Raw genomic sequence first — 19,560 nt, 5'->3', positions numbered from 1 at the left:
AAATAATGATAGAGTTGCCCACTACTATTATAAAAACTGTAAGATGTTTAGTTTATTCCAAAACAATGAATTGCAAGAGAGTAAGAGGGCTGGGAGAAATGGCTCAAAGGGCTAGTGCAATGCTTTATATGTGAGAAGTCCAGGTTCTGTCCCCACCCACATCACATGTTCTTGAGAATCACATGGTGTGGTCCCCAAGCACTGTCAAAAGTGGGCCTTGAGCTCTGCTGAATATGGTGACAAAATTTTTTTAAAGTGCAGAGAACACATGGACGGGAAGGAAAGGAAAGGCATATAACTGAGCTTTTCTCTTGCTGATCTGCATAGAGCTTGCCTAAAGAAAAAAATCCATTTTTTCTTTAATTTTATATCTCATCTTCTTTTTTCCTTTTATGAAAAAAAACCCAACTTTATCACTCTAGAGGGGCATATTTTAGACTTTTTACCTAGATCTGCATGCTCTTGAATTGCAGTTCTTTGATTTGCCAAATAAATGCACTTTGCTGGACAGCTCTGAGCAGTTCTTAGAAGATATTTCCAGGTGCTTGGAGGTCACTCTTGGCAATGTTTAGGGAACCAGGTGCTGGGATTTAATTCAAGACTCCTGCATGCAAAGTATGTGCTCAACCCCTATCTTTCTTGACCTGAGGTTGAAAAAAAAAAGCATTTTTTAAAGGTGTTTTTTTGGGGGGGCCATACCCAGTGGTGCTTTGGGGCTACTTCAGGCTCTGTGCTTAGGAGTTGCTTCTGGCAGTGCTCAGAGGACCACACAGTGTCAGAAACTAAACTGGGATCAACTGCATCCAAGGCAAGTGCCTAAACCCTGTACCATCTCTCCAGCCTCTAGGTTAAAAATGAGGTGCTAATCTTACCAACAGAAACAATTTAACTCTGAGAGGGAATCTGCATTATAAGTCCTCTAATTTGTGTAAAAAATTTCTTTTCACTTTTTTCCCCTCATTTTTATTTTCCCAGATAGGTGGATTAAATCAGGATGTTATATAAAAATTCTGCTGAAATGTTTTCCTGGTGAGAAAAGCCAATGTAGATCAATATCCCTTCCCCCACTACTCAGTGCTCATTTGGTTAGCATAGGGCACCATTCGCCAAAGGGCTCTGTGCAGGTTTGCATTTTTCCTGTCTTTTATGAAAGAATGTATTGGGGCTGAGGATGCATAGCTCAGTGGTAGAATACCTTCCTTGCATGTGTATTAGATATGACTCACCAACCCAAAGATCCTGAAATGATGTAGGACCTGGCCATCCATGCAACCTACAGAGAATTCTTCATGATTTACTAAGATGCCTCCACTATTTTTCCAAATATTTCCCAACTTTACTTATACTGTAAAGCTACTATCACCTGATGCAGTTTATGAAAAGAGAAGAAAGAGACTCTTCTTGTTGACTCCTACATGTAGAAAAGATAACTGGAGCTTTGAGTAGAATAGTATCTCAGTTTGAACAGTCTTCTGTAAATCGGTTGCAATATACCTTTATATCTAACACTAAACTAACCCCACTGGATGGAGAAATTTATGGTAATTTATAACCAAAGGATATAACCAAAGGATTCAATCTGCTTTGATTAGACAACTCAGCAACAAATTCTTTCTCATACCCACTCATAAAATAATAATTAAATACAAGAGAAATTCAAACCCAAGGAAAAAAGGTACATCAAAACTTCAAATGTTCTATTTATATGTTGAGAAAACTTTTAGATCTGAACATTAAGAATGAATAGAAAGGAATCATGCTATGATATAAAGAAAGTTTCTATCAGTTGGGAAGAAGAAGTAGAGGACCTTTGGTAGAAGGCATCGGGAGAGGGGAGGAGATGTGTTTTGATGTGAAGTCCTGGTTTTACTCCTCAGGCTTGAAACCCTGAATATTAGATAGATTCAGGATAAAGTCGAAGACAGATATGACCCCTGAGCTATCATAGAACTAGATGAACAATGTAGAAATTGATAACTCTGGGTATTTTCCACTTGGGAGAAGCCCTTATTCTCTCTTCAACACGTGTCTCTCTAAATTTCTTTGTATAAAACTATTTTTCTAAATGGAAAAGAAAGGAAAGGAGAGGGGAGGAGAGGAGAGGAGAGGAGAGGAGAGGAGAGGAGAGGAGGGGAGGGGAGGGGAGGGGAGGAGGGAGGGGAGGGGAGGAGAGGAGGGGACGAGAAGGGAAGGGAGGGAAGGGGAGGGGAGGGGAGGGGAGGGGAGGGGAGGGGAGGGGAGGGAAGGGTGTATCTCTGGCACGAACAGGTCATGTTAGTGCATCAAGTCACCAAGTCTCTTGTATCTCCTATGTGTCCCCAAATACTTGGGAAACTAGAAAGAAGGTTGATATGGTTTTATCTTTGTGTGTGTATGTGGAGGGGGTGGGGAGGGCTGGCCAGCTTTCTAGGGACCAACCAGTACAGGCAGTAAGGAGAGTGTCTAAGAATCCAGGACAAATAAGACCAAGTGAGATGAAAGAAAGAACATAGGCATTCCCTGTCACAAGGGCAGAAATACCTCAAGATATTTGTGCTTCCCTATCCCAGCTTTTCAGCTTGGGAAGGAAGAGAAAGGAGGCCTCTAGGAAGAGAGAAATGGGCAATCTGTGCATTAAACTGAACTGAATATTTACCCCTAAGAGATTGAGATAACCTGGGGTGGAAAAAACCTGAGAAACATTAATTAGCGGGATCAAGTTTATTTTTTCTCCCTTCTCTTTCCTTACCAGGATGATATTCACTTTAGATAAATTTACATTTTCTTGCACTATTTGAATATAATTTACATGTTTCTTGTTTTCTCAGTAGCACAGCAAACATTTTGTTCCCTGAGACTCTGAAACATCACTGACTAGGTTTGGGGGATCACGTGCAATGTGTGACCCTCCACATACAAACTACTCCTCTCCATCACTCCCTGAATCCCCAACTCACAGTAGACTTGCACTCAGCTCATTCACTGAGTCCTTAAGCTAGATCTTCAGTGGGAAAAGCATGTGGCTCTTAGCCTTAGTTCACCCAAATGAGGAGAACTGGAGCTCATGGCATTTCCGAAGGCCTGTAATCAGGAGTACAAGTGGTCCTGTTCCCTAAGTATATTATAAATACCTATATGGCCAGAGTAACAAAGCCTCTTATACTCTCATTTCAGAATCTTCTGGGTAACTGCTGTGCTCAATGTGCCAATCTCCCTGTCCTGCCAGACTCCTTCTCGGCAAGCACACTCCAACATTTTTTTTCGAGTGGGAATTGGGTCACACTTCCAGAATCCCTGGTCTGCAGTGAATTGGACCAAGAGTGGATACCTGGTCCAACCTGGACAATAAGATGCTTTCTCCTGGGAGTATGTGGACCTTACCTTACTCAGGTAAGCTCTGCTGGTGGATGGATGATGATGCCAGTGGGGGACATGTGTGAGGAGTTTGGAACTGATTATGAGCAGGACATGGTCATTCAAGAGCTGTAGCCCCACTAACTGGCCATCACGCTGTACCTGGGACTGACTTAATCCATATGGTATGAGAGCTGATCCCTGCCACCTGAAGTTTTGGGGAACTGTGATATTTAGGGTGAGTTTAGAGTATACTCTTCACAGGAAAAGTCACCTCACAGTGTCCACTTGGGGCCTAAGCTTGTAGGCAACTCTCACAGAAAGAAATTTTAGGAGAATATGAATAGTGAAGTAATAGTCTTATTTAGGAAATAGGAGAGAGGATAAAGAAAGGAACAAGTCCCACAAAATAAAGAAATGAGGCTTTCTGAATTGAAATGCTTGGGAAACACCAGGATGGCAGCACACAGGGCTAATACCTCAGGAAGCTGATTGTACCGGCCTTTCCCAAGCAGCCTTCACTCGGGGCTCTCGGTGCAGATGAGAGCTTATTGCTAGGGTTTGAATGGTCTTTATTCCAAGACAGCAAGGCCTTTGTTCTGTGATATGTAAGGGTTAAATTGTGGTGGTTGCTCTGCTCTCCCTGGGCCCTCTGAATTACAAGATGCCTTATCTTGATGTATTGTTATAGTTATGGAAAAGTTAGAAACATAAGCAGGTAATTAAACACAGGTATCCAGGGAGACCACCAGAGCAGGGAGCTCGGAGAGACCCATTCTGGGAACCAGGCAGAGATGAACAGGTTATAAATCATAACCTATGATTTAGAACAGAACAGAAGGACCCAAACCCACCTGTTACCTTGGCAGGGAGGGGACTAGGGCCACTGAAATAATTAGTAAATTAATAAATGTCTACAGGACCTAAAGCAGAAAGAATTCACCACAAAGATCCCAGCAACAAGGGCCCCCATTTTAAGTCCTGCATTATGTCCCTCTTGCCTCAATATACCTCAATGTTTTGTCACTATGCAATAAATCGAGACAGTCCATTCTTTTACTCCTCTCCCTTTTGTCCCACAATTTTTTTTGTTGCCAGGAAAAATAGCTCTGTACCCCTACTCAGGGTCTAGAAAGTGCTAGAAAGTGTTCTGTTTTCCTACTCAGGGTCTCAATTTCAGGTGATTGCCTAGTTTCATCTGTCTTGACATTAAATAATTAAATCTCCTTGTTTTCTCTCTTAAAGATGTTTTTGGAGTGATTACGTGAATTCTGTCACAACAGTTCCTCCCAAATTGCCCCTGGATGAGTCCAGTATTCAGACGGGCATAAGTTGGAGCCCCAGACTGGTATTTATTCTGGACTGGGTTGTCTTAAGTCTTGATTCAGGAATGCAGTAGGGCTGGGTAGGGCAGAATAACTCCTTTAGAGATCACATCTTAGTTTATGGTTTCCTGAAATCCATGGTCAAGAGGTTCCCTGACTGTCTCCTGCAATATCTAGAGATGGTTAAAGGGTCTGTGAGCATAGCTAAAAGTCAAATCTGGGTCACTGATATTTGCTTTGGTTCTATACCTCTAAATTTACATCTTAATATGTGGCTGGAGTTCTTCATGCCAGGGAATACTGTCCCTGACCCCAGTTATGCTGGAATCATGTAGCCTTGAGGACTCAATAATATATCCCAGCAGATTACCAGGGTGCAGCTTTCTGTAAATCTGATGCAGATATACATACTATGGTTCGAAGAGGGGAAATTCTATACTCTTTGAAGTAGTGGTACATGTGGATCTAAAATCCTGTACATCTGTTGGTCAGAATGCAACCAGCTTAAAAAAGATTAAGAGCTGAATTCAATGTCAGAAACCAGTAAACTTGTCTAGGCAAAAGTGTTCTTGACTCACCCTTCCCTCAAAGCATAAATAAAGACCAACTGGCCCCACTTTATTCCTCTCCCAAAAGTATTACCCTTACTTTGTTTAGATTTGCAGGTAAGATGAAGTATGCCAGAGGGAAATTAGCCCATGAGGAAATTTATTGTTCATTCTGGCACCCATGGGTCAGATTTGGACCCCTCCTTTCCTAAAAACATGCGTTCCTGTTCTTAATCTCTCTCTAAAAACCTGTTCTTGTGACCATTCAGGAAAACAGTGATCTTGAGAACAGCTTGCTTTCAGTAAAGCTCCTTGATCCAGCACACTGCCTCTCCATTGACCAGTTCTTGGTGAGCAGCTGAACCAGACCTTTGCTGTGACAAGGATTTGTGATGAGGATACTTTTGCTGACATGCACCACACATTCCAACTGGATTCTCTGGCTTCTGTGTCTTCTAGAAAAGTAAAGTTTGATTCAAACAAATGGTGCCTGTGCCTAGTCTCTCCATCAAACCAACTCTACAAGTAGTTTATACTCAGGGAAGCGATGAAACCCTGACACTATTTTTTTTTGCCCGGCAAGCTACTAAGAGTATTTCTCCCACACAACAGAGCCTGGCAAGCTACCTGTGGCATATTCAATACATCAAAAACAGTAACAACAAATTTCACAATGGAGACATTACTGGTGCCCACTGGAGCAAATTGATGAACAATGGGACAACAGTGCTACAGTGTACAGTTATTCCCACAAGGCAGTCAGCTCCATAATCAGGAGAAGAGAAAGTGCAGCAATGTGGCCAACATCATCTTCCTATATCTATACTAAGGGCAGGGCGGTGGTAGGGGAGCAGTAGGAGCTGGGTCATCTCCCACAGAGGGGATGCTCCTGTCTCTCAGTCCCAGGATGCCAGCTCTGGAGTAGGGGCTGGGAGGTGGCATAGCTTCCAACGCAAAGCCTTGACAATGCAGAGAGTAAAGGAAACAGTACTGGCTGACCTTTGAGTGTGCACTGAGGCTGGCCGGAATCCCTGAGAGGGAAGTGGATTTTTGAACTCATTGGCTCTGAGTATTCCATCTGCTACCCACCCTGGCAAGGTTAAGGGGTCTTGGATACAGCCCCGAAAAAACTGCCAGATCTCTGCAGGGCTCATGGTTCAGCCCCCAGCTATGACTAGCATCTGCCAGGACAGTCTCCACATACTAAATCCCAACCATTCCCCTTCTCTCTTCTTCTTCTTCTTCTTCTTCTCCTTTTTTAAAAAATCTCTTATTCATTCAAACACACTTGCTTATGCATATGTACACACAAACACATCCAGGCACCCAGAGAACTGAGATTTAATTGCTGCATTTTGTTTTAAAGCAGAAATTTCAATAGAATAAAAGCAACTTATTCTTTAAAGGAGAAGGAAAATAAGTACGTGCATGTTTGTCCAGTGGGTCAAGTAACAAAAGACCCCTTTACCCAGTAAGAGGTTTTGGATCAAGAAAGTGCAAGGGTATTATAAGGCTTTTGGTAAACGCATAAGGCTTTGGGTTTTTTTTTTTTTTTGGCTCACACTCCTGGAATTGTTCAGGGATCATTCCTGGTGGTGCTCAGGAGACCATATGCAGTACTGGGGATCTGGTCATGCGTGTGCAAGGCAAGCACCCTACCCATCGTATTGTCTGTCCAGCTGGAAGCATTAGGCTTTTGCCCCACACTAATCACAGTTAGGTGTCTGGCCTGAAAGAGGCTACATGCCTAGTAGCATGTTGGAGTCCAGGATGGTATTAAGGCCTTGGTTTGGGGCAAGACAATGAGACCTTGTATACTTGAATATTTGACTGTTTGTAGGGAAAGGAGCTTGGTCCTGTTTCCTATAAAACAGAGTTCTCCAAGACTGTAAAGAGGGGCACCCTGAGATGGAGCAATCCAAAGAGAGGAGAAATGCCTGAATGAACAAGCTAGTCAGAAGAAGGAGGAGGAGGAGAAGGAGGAAGTAGACAAGGTGAAAGTGTAGGAAGAGAAAGGGATGAGGAGGAGGTGGAGGAGAAAGAAGGAGGAGGAGGTGGAGGAGGAACAGGTGGAGAAGGAAGAAGAGATTGCTGCTGCCCCGACCCCTGACCCCTGACCCTGACTCCTGACCACTGATAGAGAGCAAGAGCAGAGAGGGCAAAGTAGGACAGCTGCAACTAAGATTAATCAGAGAGATACTGGAAAGACAAGAGAGAGAGAGAGAGACAGAGAGAGAGAGACAGAGAGAGACAGAGAGAGGGAGAGGGAGAGAGAGAGACAGAGAGCAGAGAAGTACAGCAACTGATAAGAGCACTGAGCAGCCATGGCCCGGGCTACTTAGAGAGCCATCAGGAGTGGCTAACACTGAGACAGGCTCAGAGAGAGCAGGAGGGAGGAACCATTGCCACTGCTGGTAACTAAGGCCCTGAGAGCTTTGGGGAGCCCGAAGAGACATAGGCCATCTCTGACCCCCGAGGGAGCACGAGGAACCTGGAGATGACTAGAGAGCAGCTGTCAAGAGACAGGTGGAATGTGGAGGTTCTGAGACAGACGGGTGGATGTCTCCAGCAAGGCTGGGCATCTTTGACTACTTCAGCTTCTCACCCAGAGACTTCAGGAAGGGACCGGCTGCTCCATAGTGGTCAACAGTGTGATCCTCACACTCCAGCCCCCTGGCCATCCAACCCCCTCAGGCCTGGGAGCTGAGGCCCTACCAAATAGGCAATTTCCACTATTCCTTTAATCTCCACAGCAGACACTCTTCTGGAGGGCGTCGCTTTGTGTGACAGTCTCATGACATAAGCACACACAGCACTCCCCAAGAATGTAGGACAAATACAGCCAGATCCTAACAGCTCTTTACTGAACATTTCACACGGGCCAGTCACAGCGTGTCACACATATGAGCCTGCTCCATCCCCATAACCAGTGGGAGAGACACACTGGGATGAGCACTTTATAGACGAGAAAACAGATTCATAGATTCATATTCAGAAATAATAAAAAGGCTGTTTTATTTTTTATGGTGTGTGCATTTGTGTATTGTGTTTGTTTTCCTGGAGATTAAACAAGGAGGATACATGCAAGATAAATGGTCTACCGTAGACCTACATACCCATAGTTATTCATGATTGAGTTTTAGACAGACGGTGTCCACCACCAGCATTCCTAGGTCTATAAGTGTTCCTAGGTTCACTTCCTGCTACCCTTCAGCCTGTCATCTTGACAGACACCTTTTAAAGCTTGGTTGTTAGAATTTGAATCTCATGATTTCAGTGTTTCTGACTCTGTCGTTTGGATATTTAGCTATAATACTCTTTTACACCACTGATGTACAAGAGTCAGCTAGATCCCTTTCCTTTACTTCCCATCTGTTTCTTCTTCTGTCATTCCCAATTCCTTCCCTCTCCTCCCTAAACTCTGGGGTAGAGGGTGATCTAGGGATCCCTCCTGTAAACAATTACATTCCCTCATCTAGTTATTATAAATGCCACATGTAAGTGAGATCATCCAGTGTTTGTCCTTCTTCTGATTTACTTCATTTACTGTGATACCTTCCAGTTCCATCCATGTTGCAGTGAATTGCATGATTTCATTTCTCCTTATGGCTACCTAGTATTCCATTGTGTATATGTATCATATCTTCATGATCCACTTAATTATCATTAGACACCTAGATTGATTCGATATCTTAGCTATCATACCAAATGCTGCAATGTCCCTTTGAATAAATGCTTTTCTGTACTGGGGGTAGGGTATGCACTCAAAAGTGGAACTGTTGGTCACACTGGTGGTGGGATTGTTGGAACGTTAAATGACTCAGGCAACTGTTAATGAACACGTTGGTAGATCACAGTGTTATAAAAATTTAAAAAAGAGGAATTGTTGGGTCTATGGCAGTTCAATTCTGTTTACTGCGAGCCCTCTATACTGTTTCCAGACTGCTTTTCATCTCACCTGGCACCACTGCCCCAATTCTGCTACTTACATGTTTAAAGAGGAAATTATTCCTTTTCCTCTTGGGATAAATTTGGGTTCCTGGGCATGTATGCATTTCACAGAGAGAAAAATGCAATCTGGCAGGAACAGCCTCCCTTCACATACAGGACGCGAGCATTTTATTCACTTATTTCTGCTGCAACAGTTGAGTGACAAGCATTGTATTAGCCAAAGTCATTGTAGCTGCTGTAACAAATGGTTCCCAAGTCTCAGTGGCAAACCCTACAAACATTTATTTCTCACTTACATAACTGTCAAACACAGATTTGTGAAAAGCCAAGTGCTCAAGGTTTTTAAGCAATATCTCCCTGGGGTTCAAAGGCATGTAGCGCTTTTTACACTTTCTGTTGCATACTGTGCATGCACCGTGCCCACTGAAATACACAACACCTGTGATGACTTTCTGTCAAAATTGCTGAGAAGGAGCTTCATGAGCATTGAGTAGGGGTTATTCCTTGGCCCCATGTCATCTCCTAATCCTGTCAGTATCCTGAGTTTTCATGTCCTTTATTCCCAGTGTGGGTGTGGGACTACTCAGTGTCTCCCCAGCTGCACTGAATGTTTTGTTTATTTCCACCAGATTCACCTGGCTACCCATGGCAGTGGTACCCACACCAAATGAGGTCTGGTCTTGGCCTCTTGGCATAACTAGCTGGGGCCAGAGCTGATATTTCTAGGAGAATAAGAAGAGAGTCCCTGCTCCCTGGTGTCCCCATCTCCAGGACTCTTCCTGCTCTAAGAGCAAGAGTGCTATATGGACAGCCTCCAAGCAGAACCAACACTTCCTTCAACTGTGCTTCTGAAGCATCTATTATAGCTGCAAATGTTTATGATTATGCACTTTATGACTGATCTACATTCTATCTTTTGTCTTTTGTGATCTAAAAACACTCTCAAGGAAAGAGATGGTTTCTTATCCTTATCTGTATTTTACAAACTTTCTATGGCCATTGCCCCAATGAAATGTTACTTAGTGATGCAATTCATTTTAGTTATGCTTTTATCTTTGGACCCCAACCCTCCCGCTGGGCTTACTCCTGGCCCTGAACCCAGTGGGGCTTGGTGGACCACATGTGATGTCAGGGATCAAATTTAGGTCAGCTGCAGTGCAAGTCAAACACTTTACCCATTCCACTATCTCTCAGACCTCAAAATTTATTTTTGAGAGATTGAGTTAGTAAATATGAGAATTAGTTAGTGAGCAAAGATGAATGAGGGGGAACAAATTAAAAAAATGATGGGAGTAAGTGAATGTATAAGAGGCAGAATGATGGTCTATTTCCTCCAGGTATCTATTTTCTTCTTCCTTAAAAGGTAACTGTGGTTTTTAGCTGAACACATTTCTACCTGATAAAAGGAATACACACTTCCTCTACATGTTCATGTGACTACGTCCTATGACTAAGTTAAATATACCAGCTATGTTACATGAAACACTAAGGAAAATGCTTCTTAAAGGGATATGTGTGTTTTTAGTTCTTAATCTTTCCACCCATCTGTGACCTAGAAGCTATGTAATGGCTGATGCTTAGCAGCTATATTGTGCATTGAGGTGACCTAAAAATAAAGGCACTCTGTAACTGGGTAATAGAAAGACTGAAGTTAAGGTATTATTGATCATGGAGACTTATAATATCCTAGATTATCTTCCTTCTGGGCCATTTTTTTGTAAGAAAGAAATACATTTCTTTGCAGTAGTAGTTAGATCTGATACTAATCAACTTGTCCAGACTTGTGGGTTAATGCTAGCGCTAGTACTTATATCCAATCTTCCTCTCTATCAGTCTTGACTTCTCTCTGACACCAAGAATGCAATGACTTGAACATCCACAATCATCTACTGTGCAGATTTCCTCCAAGACCAAGTCAAAGCCATTATACAAAAACAGAGAGTCTTGATCTTTGAGAAAGACAAAGAGTGATATGACCCCTGATCAATGCTCAAAACCTACCATATTGGTGGGGAGTACAGATTCAATATCAGGTTAAACACAGTTCCCAACAGCCTCAGAAAATGCAGTGAGGAAAATCTGTCTATGGCCATCAATCCTGGTGCATTCTAAACTTTGGTGTCTTAACAATTTCAACAGTAAACCATTTATTCGTATGCAAAGTACAGCATATGGGAGTAGGTTCTTACCTCCACAAGGGAATGCCAGTGTGCTATGGGCTTCCGAGGATACGACAACATTTCATTCCAGTGGTCTCTGCCCAGCCGTTCAGCTTCGTTGCCTACTTGACACACGCCGATGATCTCATTGTGACCTACACTGTGAAAATGGCCCACGATAGTTTTTTCTTAAAATTTTGGTATATAAGAGCATTAACTACTCAGTTGAACTAACAGGTCAATTAGAAAAGGGATGGGTATCTTCATTCCATAACTAGAGGCCAGGCTTGCCAGCTGGTGGAACCCCGTGTCATACTCAGTGACACAGAAAAGAGCAAAGTTTGGCCCTCAATACCTCAACACTGTAAGATTTGCATTAAGTCAGACTGCTACAAGAATCCTCTCCTCAAAGAACACCCTGATGCATGGAAAGGAAGTTACCTCTGGCTTTGAAACTAGGTTGATCTCTAGATCTCCAAACTCATGTCACTGTCACTGTCACTGTCATCCCGTTGCTCATCGATTTGTTCGAGTGGGCACCAGTAACATCTCTCATTGAGAGACTTATTGTTACTGTTTTTGGCATATCCAATATGCATGGGTAGCTTGCCAGGCTCTGCCGCGCTGGCTCGATACTCTCAGTAGCTTGCCGGGCTCTCCGAGAGGGGCGGAGGAATCGAACACGGGTTGGCGTGTGAAAGGCGAAAGCCCAACCACTGTGCTATCACTCCAGCCCCAAACTCATGTAATATTTGAAAACCATTCTGAAAGAAGTATCTTGAAATAATAGCTACTTAGATTCTGCACAGCGGGTAGGGCGTTTGCCTTGCAAGCGGCCAATTCGGGTTTGATTCCTCTGCCCCTCTTGGAGAGCCTGAAAAGATACCGAAAGTATCCCACCCACATGGCAGAGCCTGGCAAGCTACCTGTGGCGGATTCGATATGCAAAAAAAAAGGTAACACGTCTCACAATGGAGATGTTACTGGTGCCCGTTCGAGCAAATCAATGAGCAAGGGGATGACAAGTGACAAGACTTCTGCAAGAGGTAACCAAAGGTGGGTTAGATGACTGTGGTTTGTTTGTTTAATTTCCTGTTGTGTGTATGTGTGTGTGTCTTCTTTTTGGCCACATCTGGTGGTATTCAGGGGCTACTCCTGACTCAGTGCTCAGAGGTTGCTCCTGGTAGTGAATGAGCAACCAGGTGGTGTTAAGTATAGAATTCTGCATGCAAAGCCCACTGAGTTATCTCTTTAGCCCAGTAACTGTAGTTCTGAGCTGTAGTTTGGCAGCTGTAGTTTTGAGGTCACGGGGAGTGTAGAGTAAAGATAGCTCCTGGATCTTCTCACTTCCTGTCTCTTTAAAGAACATGTTTTCTTATGCTCTTCCCTCCTTCCTGCCAAGCCCAACTTTACTTCTTTGACCCAACTTGATTTCCTTACTTTAGCAAGATGCTTATCTCTTTTTACTTTGGGACTAAGAATATCTCTGAAACATTCCCTGGGCAAGTCCCTGATTTGGGCTAACATTTTTTTTCTCCGTAGCCATTTTTGGCTAGATGTTCTTTGCATAACTAGATGCATGTGGCCCTTCCTTTAACTCTTTGAGATTCAAACTCCAAGATTTCCCTTCTTCCTTTTTTGCTTCCTATTTGTATGCAGGGCAAAGGGGGAAGATAAAAAAAAAAAAGTAGTCTGAAGAACATTTGCGTCTACGCTCATTAAAATCAGTTTTATGCAGAAACCCCATGAATTTTGCCATGAAAATTTTCAGCCTGGATTCATGAGTTAACTGAGAATTAAATTGAGGCAGAGCTCACATAATCAGATTTGTTGATGCGGGGAAACTTGGCAATGGCACGAAAAAAAAATACTGGCCTGCCTTTCACAATTGGTGGGCAATATCCTCTCCTGTGAACCGACACTATTGGTGTTATGAGTCATCCAGACGAGAGAAGATGAGGTCAACTCTCTAGAGTGGGTTGTCATACCCACTGGCAGCTGAGCCTATTCATGTGTTCCCTGGTTTGGAACATGGTTATACTTTACCCCAGCACCAGCTGGAAAGAGTGCTCAGGGCACTGCGGCTGCCTTATTGATATTTCACAGGTCTACAGAAAAAAATTTAGCAACAAATAATATTTGTAAGATGATAAGAATGATTTTCTTTTTATAATTGTGCTCAGACCACGTGGGAGGTTTCCAATTAAAAAGAGACTTTGCATTTCAGTCTAATGACTGGCTTAACATGTATAATTCCCTGTTGGTACTTCCTTTGCATATTAAAATAACTGTTTTTCAAATCTGTCCTTTAAATACACAATTGGCTACAATGCAGGCTATAAATATCTCTTCTGTGCTGTATTAATTAGAAAGTTGAGCATCTTATACATTTTAATGTACCCTCTCATCCATACTGATTCTAGCATTTTCAAGGGAACGTTTCTGTGTTTGCTTTCAGACTTAAGTGGATGGAAATGATTTTTATTATACACATTGGGGAGAAGGAAATAAAAAAGGAATGAAGTTATGTATTCAGAAACATTGATGGTCTCGATAAGGTAATCATTCTGCTGCCATGAGTGGGATCTTTTCCATGAAGTTCAGACAGGATTATCTGAGGGATTAAGACCCACAGGGCCACAGTTCTCCAAACTGATTTCTAGGGGGTTTGCTAGGATGGGAAGCAGAGGAATTGGGGGCAGGGAGGTGGTGAAGGAGAAAAATAATAAGAAAGGAAGAGCTGAGAGGCACTTTGATCATTTAATTCACAGAACGGTTTGGCAAAGGGCAACTCTTGGATATATACTTTCCATGCACTGCTCATTTGACTCATTTCCTGTAGCTGGGACACTGGCTAAGAAGCCTTGGTAGCTGGCTCCCCTCTATCCCTCTCTGCCAGGGCACAGGGTACATGCTGGAAAAAAGAGGTCCAGGCATCTCACCGGTCATAGTCCATGACCGCTATGGACAAGTGGATTTGGTCGATGTTCTCAGGAGGGACGTCAAAGACTATGGCTTCATTGTAAACAGGATTCAGAGTGTTCCTCTTGGTGGACGTTTTCCTCTTCTTTAGCCGTCTGCCATCACACATCAGTGAGACTTTCACGTAGGGATCTGTAGACCATGACAGGCAGGGGTACTGTGAGGATAAATGCGGATTTAGGCCAGCAGTTTTGTCACTGTAGAGTTGCAGGGATGGACATGCAAAAACTCCATTCCCTGCCTGTGAACTGGAGTTTGAGGATTTTAATTAATATGATGCCCGGGCAGTGACTAGAGTTAAGATAATTAAGTCATTCATTCAAGAATAGAGAACAGGGGACTGTCTCCTCAAAATATGTGGAATTTAAAAATAGTGTGAAAACATCTGTTACCAAATCACAAACCGTTCCGGCTTGAATGTAAGACCTGTCGGTTGAGACACGAAGAGAAATGCAACAGCATTTTCTCGGGTCTGAAAAAATGGGTTTCCATTCTTTTACTGGGAGGCCCACTTTCTGAAGATCGGGGGCCTTGGAAAACAGATAACCTGGACTCCTGGATGACAGAATAGACTTCTGGGGTTAATTTCCTTAAGCACAAGGGCTTCAAGCCCCCATAGTTGCCTTCAATTGGGCTGTAAAGGGGAACAGATTACTACATCAGGGAAAGAAAGGTTACAGACTCGTTAGAGGTGCCATGCTGAGACAGGGTGACAGGTGATAAATCTGTGTCAGGTGGGACTTTATTGGTTCTGCCTCCCTCACCTTCTGCTCAGTGGGAGGTTGCCTCGTCCACCAGCATGAGCTTGTGCTGCCCTGATGCCTCTACACTGTTCACGAGGAATTTCAGGGCTAGGAGGCAGAAGGGAGCACATCTTTTTATTTTTCCTACTAAGAAAGACAATGAAATACAGAAGTACAATATACTGCACCCTGTGACCTTTGATTTCAGTGACCAAAAGCCAGTGAATTGAGTGTTTTGTGCCCACATCTGGAGAGGGTTGTGAATTAGTATAGTAGGAACTACACATCAGGGAATCTTCTGAGTTAAGATTTAGAATTTAAGTGTGTGTGTTTGAACACCCCTAAAACAACAACAAAACAACAGCAGCAACAACAACAGTAATAATTACAAAAAAAACTCCAACAAAACATAAGTCCACTTATGGGCCTTCTATTAAGATAAAGGATTTCCTCCAATCTCCAATAAGCCTGAGATGGTGATTGCCTATATCTGAAGACAGATCCAATATTTAATTGGATATGAGCATATGCAAACTGTAAGACCAATTAACAATTATGGTGGAGCAGACCTGAGAGAATGATAATGATTATAACAGCCATAGCTAACCTGATGGAGTATTTACTATATGCCAGGCATTGTGCTAGTGGCTTTACATGTATTAACCCATTTAATCTTAGCAACAACCAATTTATCAGCGGTAGATGGAGAACTGAAGCTTACTCAGAGAGGATAATGGACTTGTTCAGGGTCTCATTAGGTCTTAGGATAAGGACTAAACCCAGCTCATTTGACTTTACAATATATGTATTTGATCACTCTACTAGAAACTACGAAAGGTGTTGCTTTAGAACTATATGAGAAAGTGTGAATTGGGGAATGTCCTACCTGAGGCTCCTGTTATGTCCATTGCCTTTAAATTCCTTGCTTTTATAATGGTAATGGTCAGTCGGCCAGCAGTGGGCAGATAGCAGAGGGAAAACATCAGCTCTCCCAGATCCACATTGTCCTGTTGAGAAAGCACAAAGGGACACATTACTGTCTTCCACCTGGGAGTGACAGCACTGCTCCTTCTATCATCCATGCAGTCAGACATCTCTCCCTTCAAGCCAGTCACAAAGTAAAGACTGAACCCCCACACTTAGGGAGCACCCCACCCCTGCCCCACCCCTGCCCCACCCCCCCATCAAGGGCAAAGCTGTCCCAGGATCTGCCGCCTCTATCCGGACTCTTGCTGCACTGAACAGTCACATCAAATCCCAGAATGCAGCCCTCAGAGCAGAGGCCCTCAGAGCCCTAACTCATCCCCATGGAGCCCCATGAGCTCCACCCACATCCCTACAATCCCCACCAAAGCCCAGGACAAAGTTACATAAAGAAGTGCCCTATAGTCCTGAGCAATCCACGGACGGACAGCGTGCTCTGCAGAGAGCCACATGAAGGCTCAATCAGACTCTCAGCTTCCAGGCAGCCTTTTAAGACTGCCCTGGCTTTGTCCACAGGCTCCACTATGAACCACAACGTTCTCCAAATAGTCACCATCCATATGCACCCAGCCCCAGGTCTCACACATTCCCGGTGTCTCTCCTGCTACCTTGTTCAGTCCCACCCTCCCCTCTACTGTCCTACCTGGGTGTTTTGTGCTCAAAGGAGCCTGCGCTGTCTACCACCCCCCCCTATCAATCACCCAGTCCCTACGTGGCTCTGCAGGAGCCTGAGAAAAGTGACCCTTTGCCCGGGACTAGCCTCAGAAGAACAGGGGTGAAATAGGGTCGCTGTAGAGGATTGAGAAACAAGACAGAAAGTAAGAGCAAAAGCATGGACTGCCTTGAGGAATGAGAGCCCTGACTGTCCTTCATGTTCAATAGTTACCGCTTAGAACCAGGAATCATCATCAGAAGAAGGATAATATTCTTTGGTCAGTTGCCTAATATTTCTAATCTATCCAGGCTAAACGTTTATGCATCTGAGGCCTCCATATATTGGGACAAACATCTTTATCATCATCATCATCATCATCATCATCATCATCATCATCATCATCATCATCATCATACCGTTGATCATCAAATTTCTCGAGCGGTCTCAAGTAACGTCTCCATTCGTCCAAGCCCTGAGATTTCAGAAGCCTCTCTCTACTCATCCTTCCAACGATGCCGTACTGGAGGCTCTTTCAGGGTCAGGAGAATGAGACCCAACTTGTTACTGGTTTTGGCATATGAATACACCATGGGGAGCTTGCCAGGCTCTTCCATGTGTGCAGGACACTCCCAGTAGTTTGTTCCATTATAAACATCTTTATAATGGGTTTATCTCAAGGGATGTTCCCTTGGAAGGAAGAGCAGAGATAGATCATCACAGGAGCTTTGCCTCAGTGGTTTTCCACATTGGCACTGATTTTCGGGGCTTCAGGCTCCTGTTAGCATTTTGCCTTTCTCGTCATCTAACTTGAACCCTTTGTCCCTTAATTCTGCATATCCACAAAGCGGGAGCAAATGGATTCTTGCTTGGCCCTCCCCAGCCCTGGAGAGTCTCACAGGGGTCTTTGAGCCCCTACGGCTCCCACTGCCTGCCTCAAGGGCTCTCACAGCTATAGCTCTTGCCTTCCCCTTGGTGGGTCTAAGAGGCCCCCTTTCCTTCGGCTCAGAAAGACATTTCCTCAGGCAGTGCGTAGTCATCCAAATAGGTCAGAAGACACGATTATCTTTTCTCTTTTTTTAGCCCAAGGAGAATGTAACCGGAAAGAAGGGGGTTGGGGGAAGCCAGTTCATTTAGTTTCAATTTCTGAGTTACCTGAGCTTATCGAGCTGGGTGCTCGTGTCCTGAGTCTAATTAATGCAGTTTCTTACTGACAGTGCTCTGGGGAGCCAGGACGTTGCCCTCCATATCCACAGCTTCCTCCCCCCCTTGATTCTCCAAGGCTGCTCCTATTTTTAGCAGCACACATTCAGTTCTGGAAGGTCACCTCATCCAACCTCCTCGCCTTGACCGCTTCGCGGGAGATGAGGCGCAGGGAATCTGTTCGGTGGTGAAGGCAGATGGATTGCTTCGTGTCTTCGTGCATGGCTCGCCTCATAGAAATAAATGACCTCACTTCAAAAGCCTGACTCTCCTGGTTGCTGAAGCCCTCACCTCAAGAGACCCCAGTGGCTGGGAGAGAGGAGATTTCTGCAGCAGGAGTCCCACAAGACAGGAGCTGGATTGCTTTTGGGGCCGGGGGTCCCTGTCTTAAGAATAGTGTCTGTTTCTACTGAAGGCAGAGGGGCCCAGCTTCCTGCCGGTAGCAGAAAAGAAAGAGAAGCAATAGCTGTCCTGCAAATTATTCTGTGCCTTCCACATTCTGTTTCTTTGTCTCTTTGCTCCTGTGTCTGCTTTTAGCAGGAAAGCACAGATACTTGTTCTTCCCTCAGACTTACTATTCCTTCCCTTCATTGCACTAGAAAATCTTGCTTTGACAAAATAAATAGGAGCATTTAACATCTTGCTTCATCACTATGCATTCTTCCAGAGGCCCTTCCCCCACACACTCTGTAGGGCTGAGATGTGCCTGGGGGCCCAGGACCAGCCCTCAAGGTCAGGGACACAACTGAGTCCTGTGTCAGGTTGCTTTTATACTGAGTACATTATTTTTCCCGTCATAACTTCATTCACAAATATTTATAACAAGTGGCTATTTTCTTAGGCATTAAAACATTAAACTTCAGACTTGTTAATATATATTCAGAATATGAACTAAGGTTAAAGTCCACATTTGAACTTTTAAAGAAAATTTTGGCAGATTGAAAAAGATATCAGAGAGACAATGTTTAGTTTAATTTCAAAGTGCTTTTAAGACAAACATCATTAACAATTTTCTAAATGATAAGAAAGGTCTAATAAAACTTTTGCTTGTTTGGGTTTTGAGGACACATCTAATTGAGTTCAGGGGCTACTGCCAGCTTGATGCTTGGAAGACACTCCCAGTGGTACCTGGGGAACAATATGTGGCTAAGATCAAATCCAGGACTTCACATATGCAAGGCAACTGCTCTGGCAGTGAGCTACATTTTCAGTACCAAATACCAGACCTTTTAAATATTTTGACTGACATAATATTGATTTATTCAGCAGGTAGGGCATTTGTCTTGCATGCTGCTGACCTGGGTTTGATTCCTCCATCCCTCTCGGAGAGCCCGGCAAGCTACCGAGAGTATCCCACCCTCACGGCAGAGCCTGGCAAGCTACCCGTGGCGTGTTCAATATGCCAAAAACAGTAACAACAAGTCTCACAATGGAGATGTTACTGGTGCCCGCTTGAGCAAATCGATGAACAATGGGATGACAGTGCTACGGTGCTATATTATGTATGTGTTTTAAGGATAAATTTTCACAGCTCTTTAAAAGTAAATTGTCATACCACACCCATCATCAAAATGTAGAAATCCTTCCACATCCTTATACTGGACCTCCTCACTCTGTGTTCCCCTTGTCCCTTTCTCTCTGGCTACTTTGGTTCTGTAATCCAAAACCAAGGTTCATCTT

General features: G+C 43.7%; 1 protein-coding gene across 2 annotated transcripts in view; it reads right to left on the bottom strand.

Annotated features, from left to right (window-relative positions):
* The window catches only part of SYT9 (synaptotagmin 9), a 220,509-nt gene that overhangs the window by 50,997 nt on the left and 149,952 nt on the right, over nucleotides 1-19,560 (bottom strand). Inside the window, exons 4-6 of one of the 2 annotated variants that reach the window (XR_008630745.1) lie at nucleotides 15,928-16,048; nucleotides 14,259-14,430; nucleotides 11,347-11,471 (exon numbers count right to left, since the gene is read on the bottom strand). Coding sequence is in view for 1 of the 2 variants with exons in the window: in XM_055142970.1 (XP_054998945.1) it covers nucleotides 11,347-11,476; nucleotides 14,259-14,430; nucleotides 15,928-16,048 (423 nt within the window). In the remaining variant the exon portion in view is untranslated. Of the gene's footprint in view, nucleotides 1-11,346; nucleotides 11,477-14,258; nucleotides 14,431-15,927; nucleotides 16,049-19,560 lie in introns of both variants that reach the window. The other variant, XM_055142970.1, reaches the window with a different exon arrangement.

The sequence above is a fragment of the Sorex araneus genome, chromosome 6, assembly GCF_027595985.1.
Source record: "Sorex araneus isolate mSorAra2 chromosome 6, mSorAra2.pri, whole genome shotgun sequence".
NCBI classification, from domain to species: Eukaryota; Metazoa; Chordata; class Mammalia; order Eulipotyphla; family Soricidae; genus Sorex; species Sorex araneus.
This window is presented reverse-complemented; position numbering and strand designations above follow the sequence as displayed.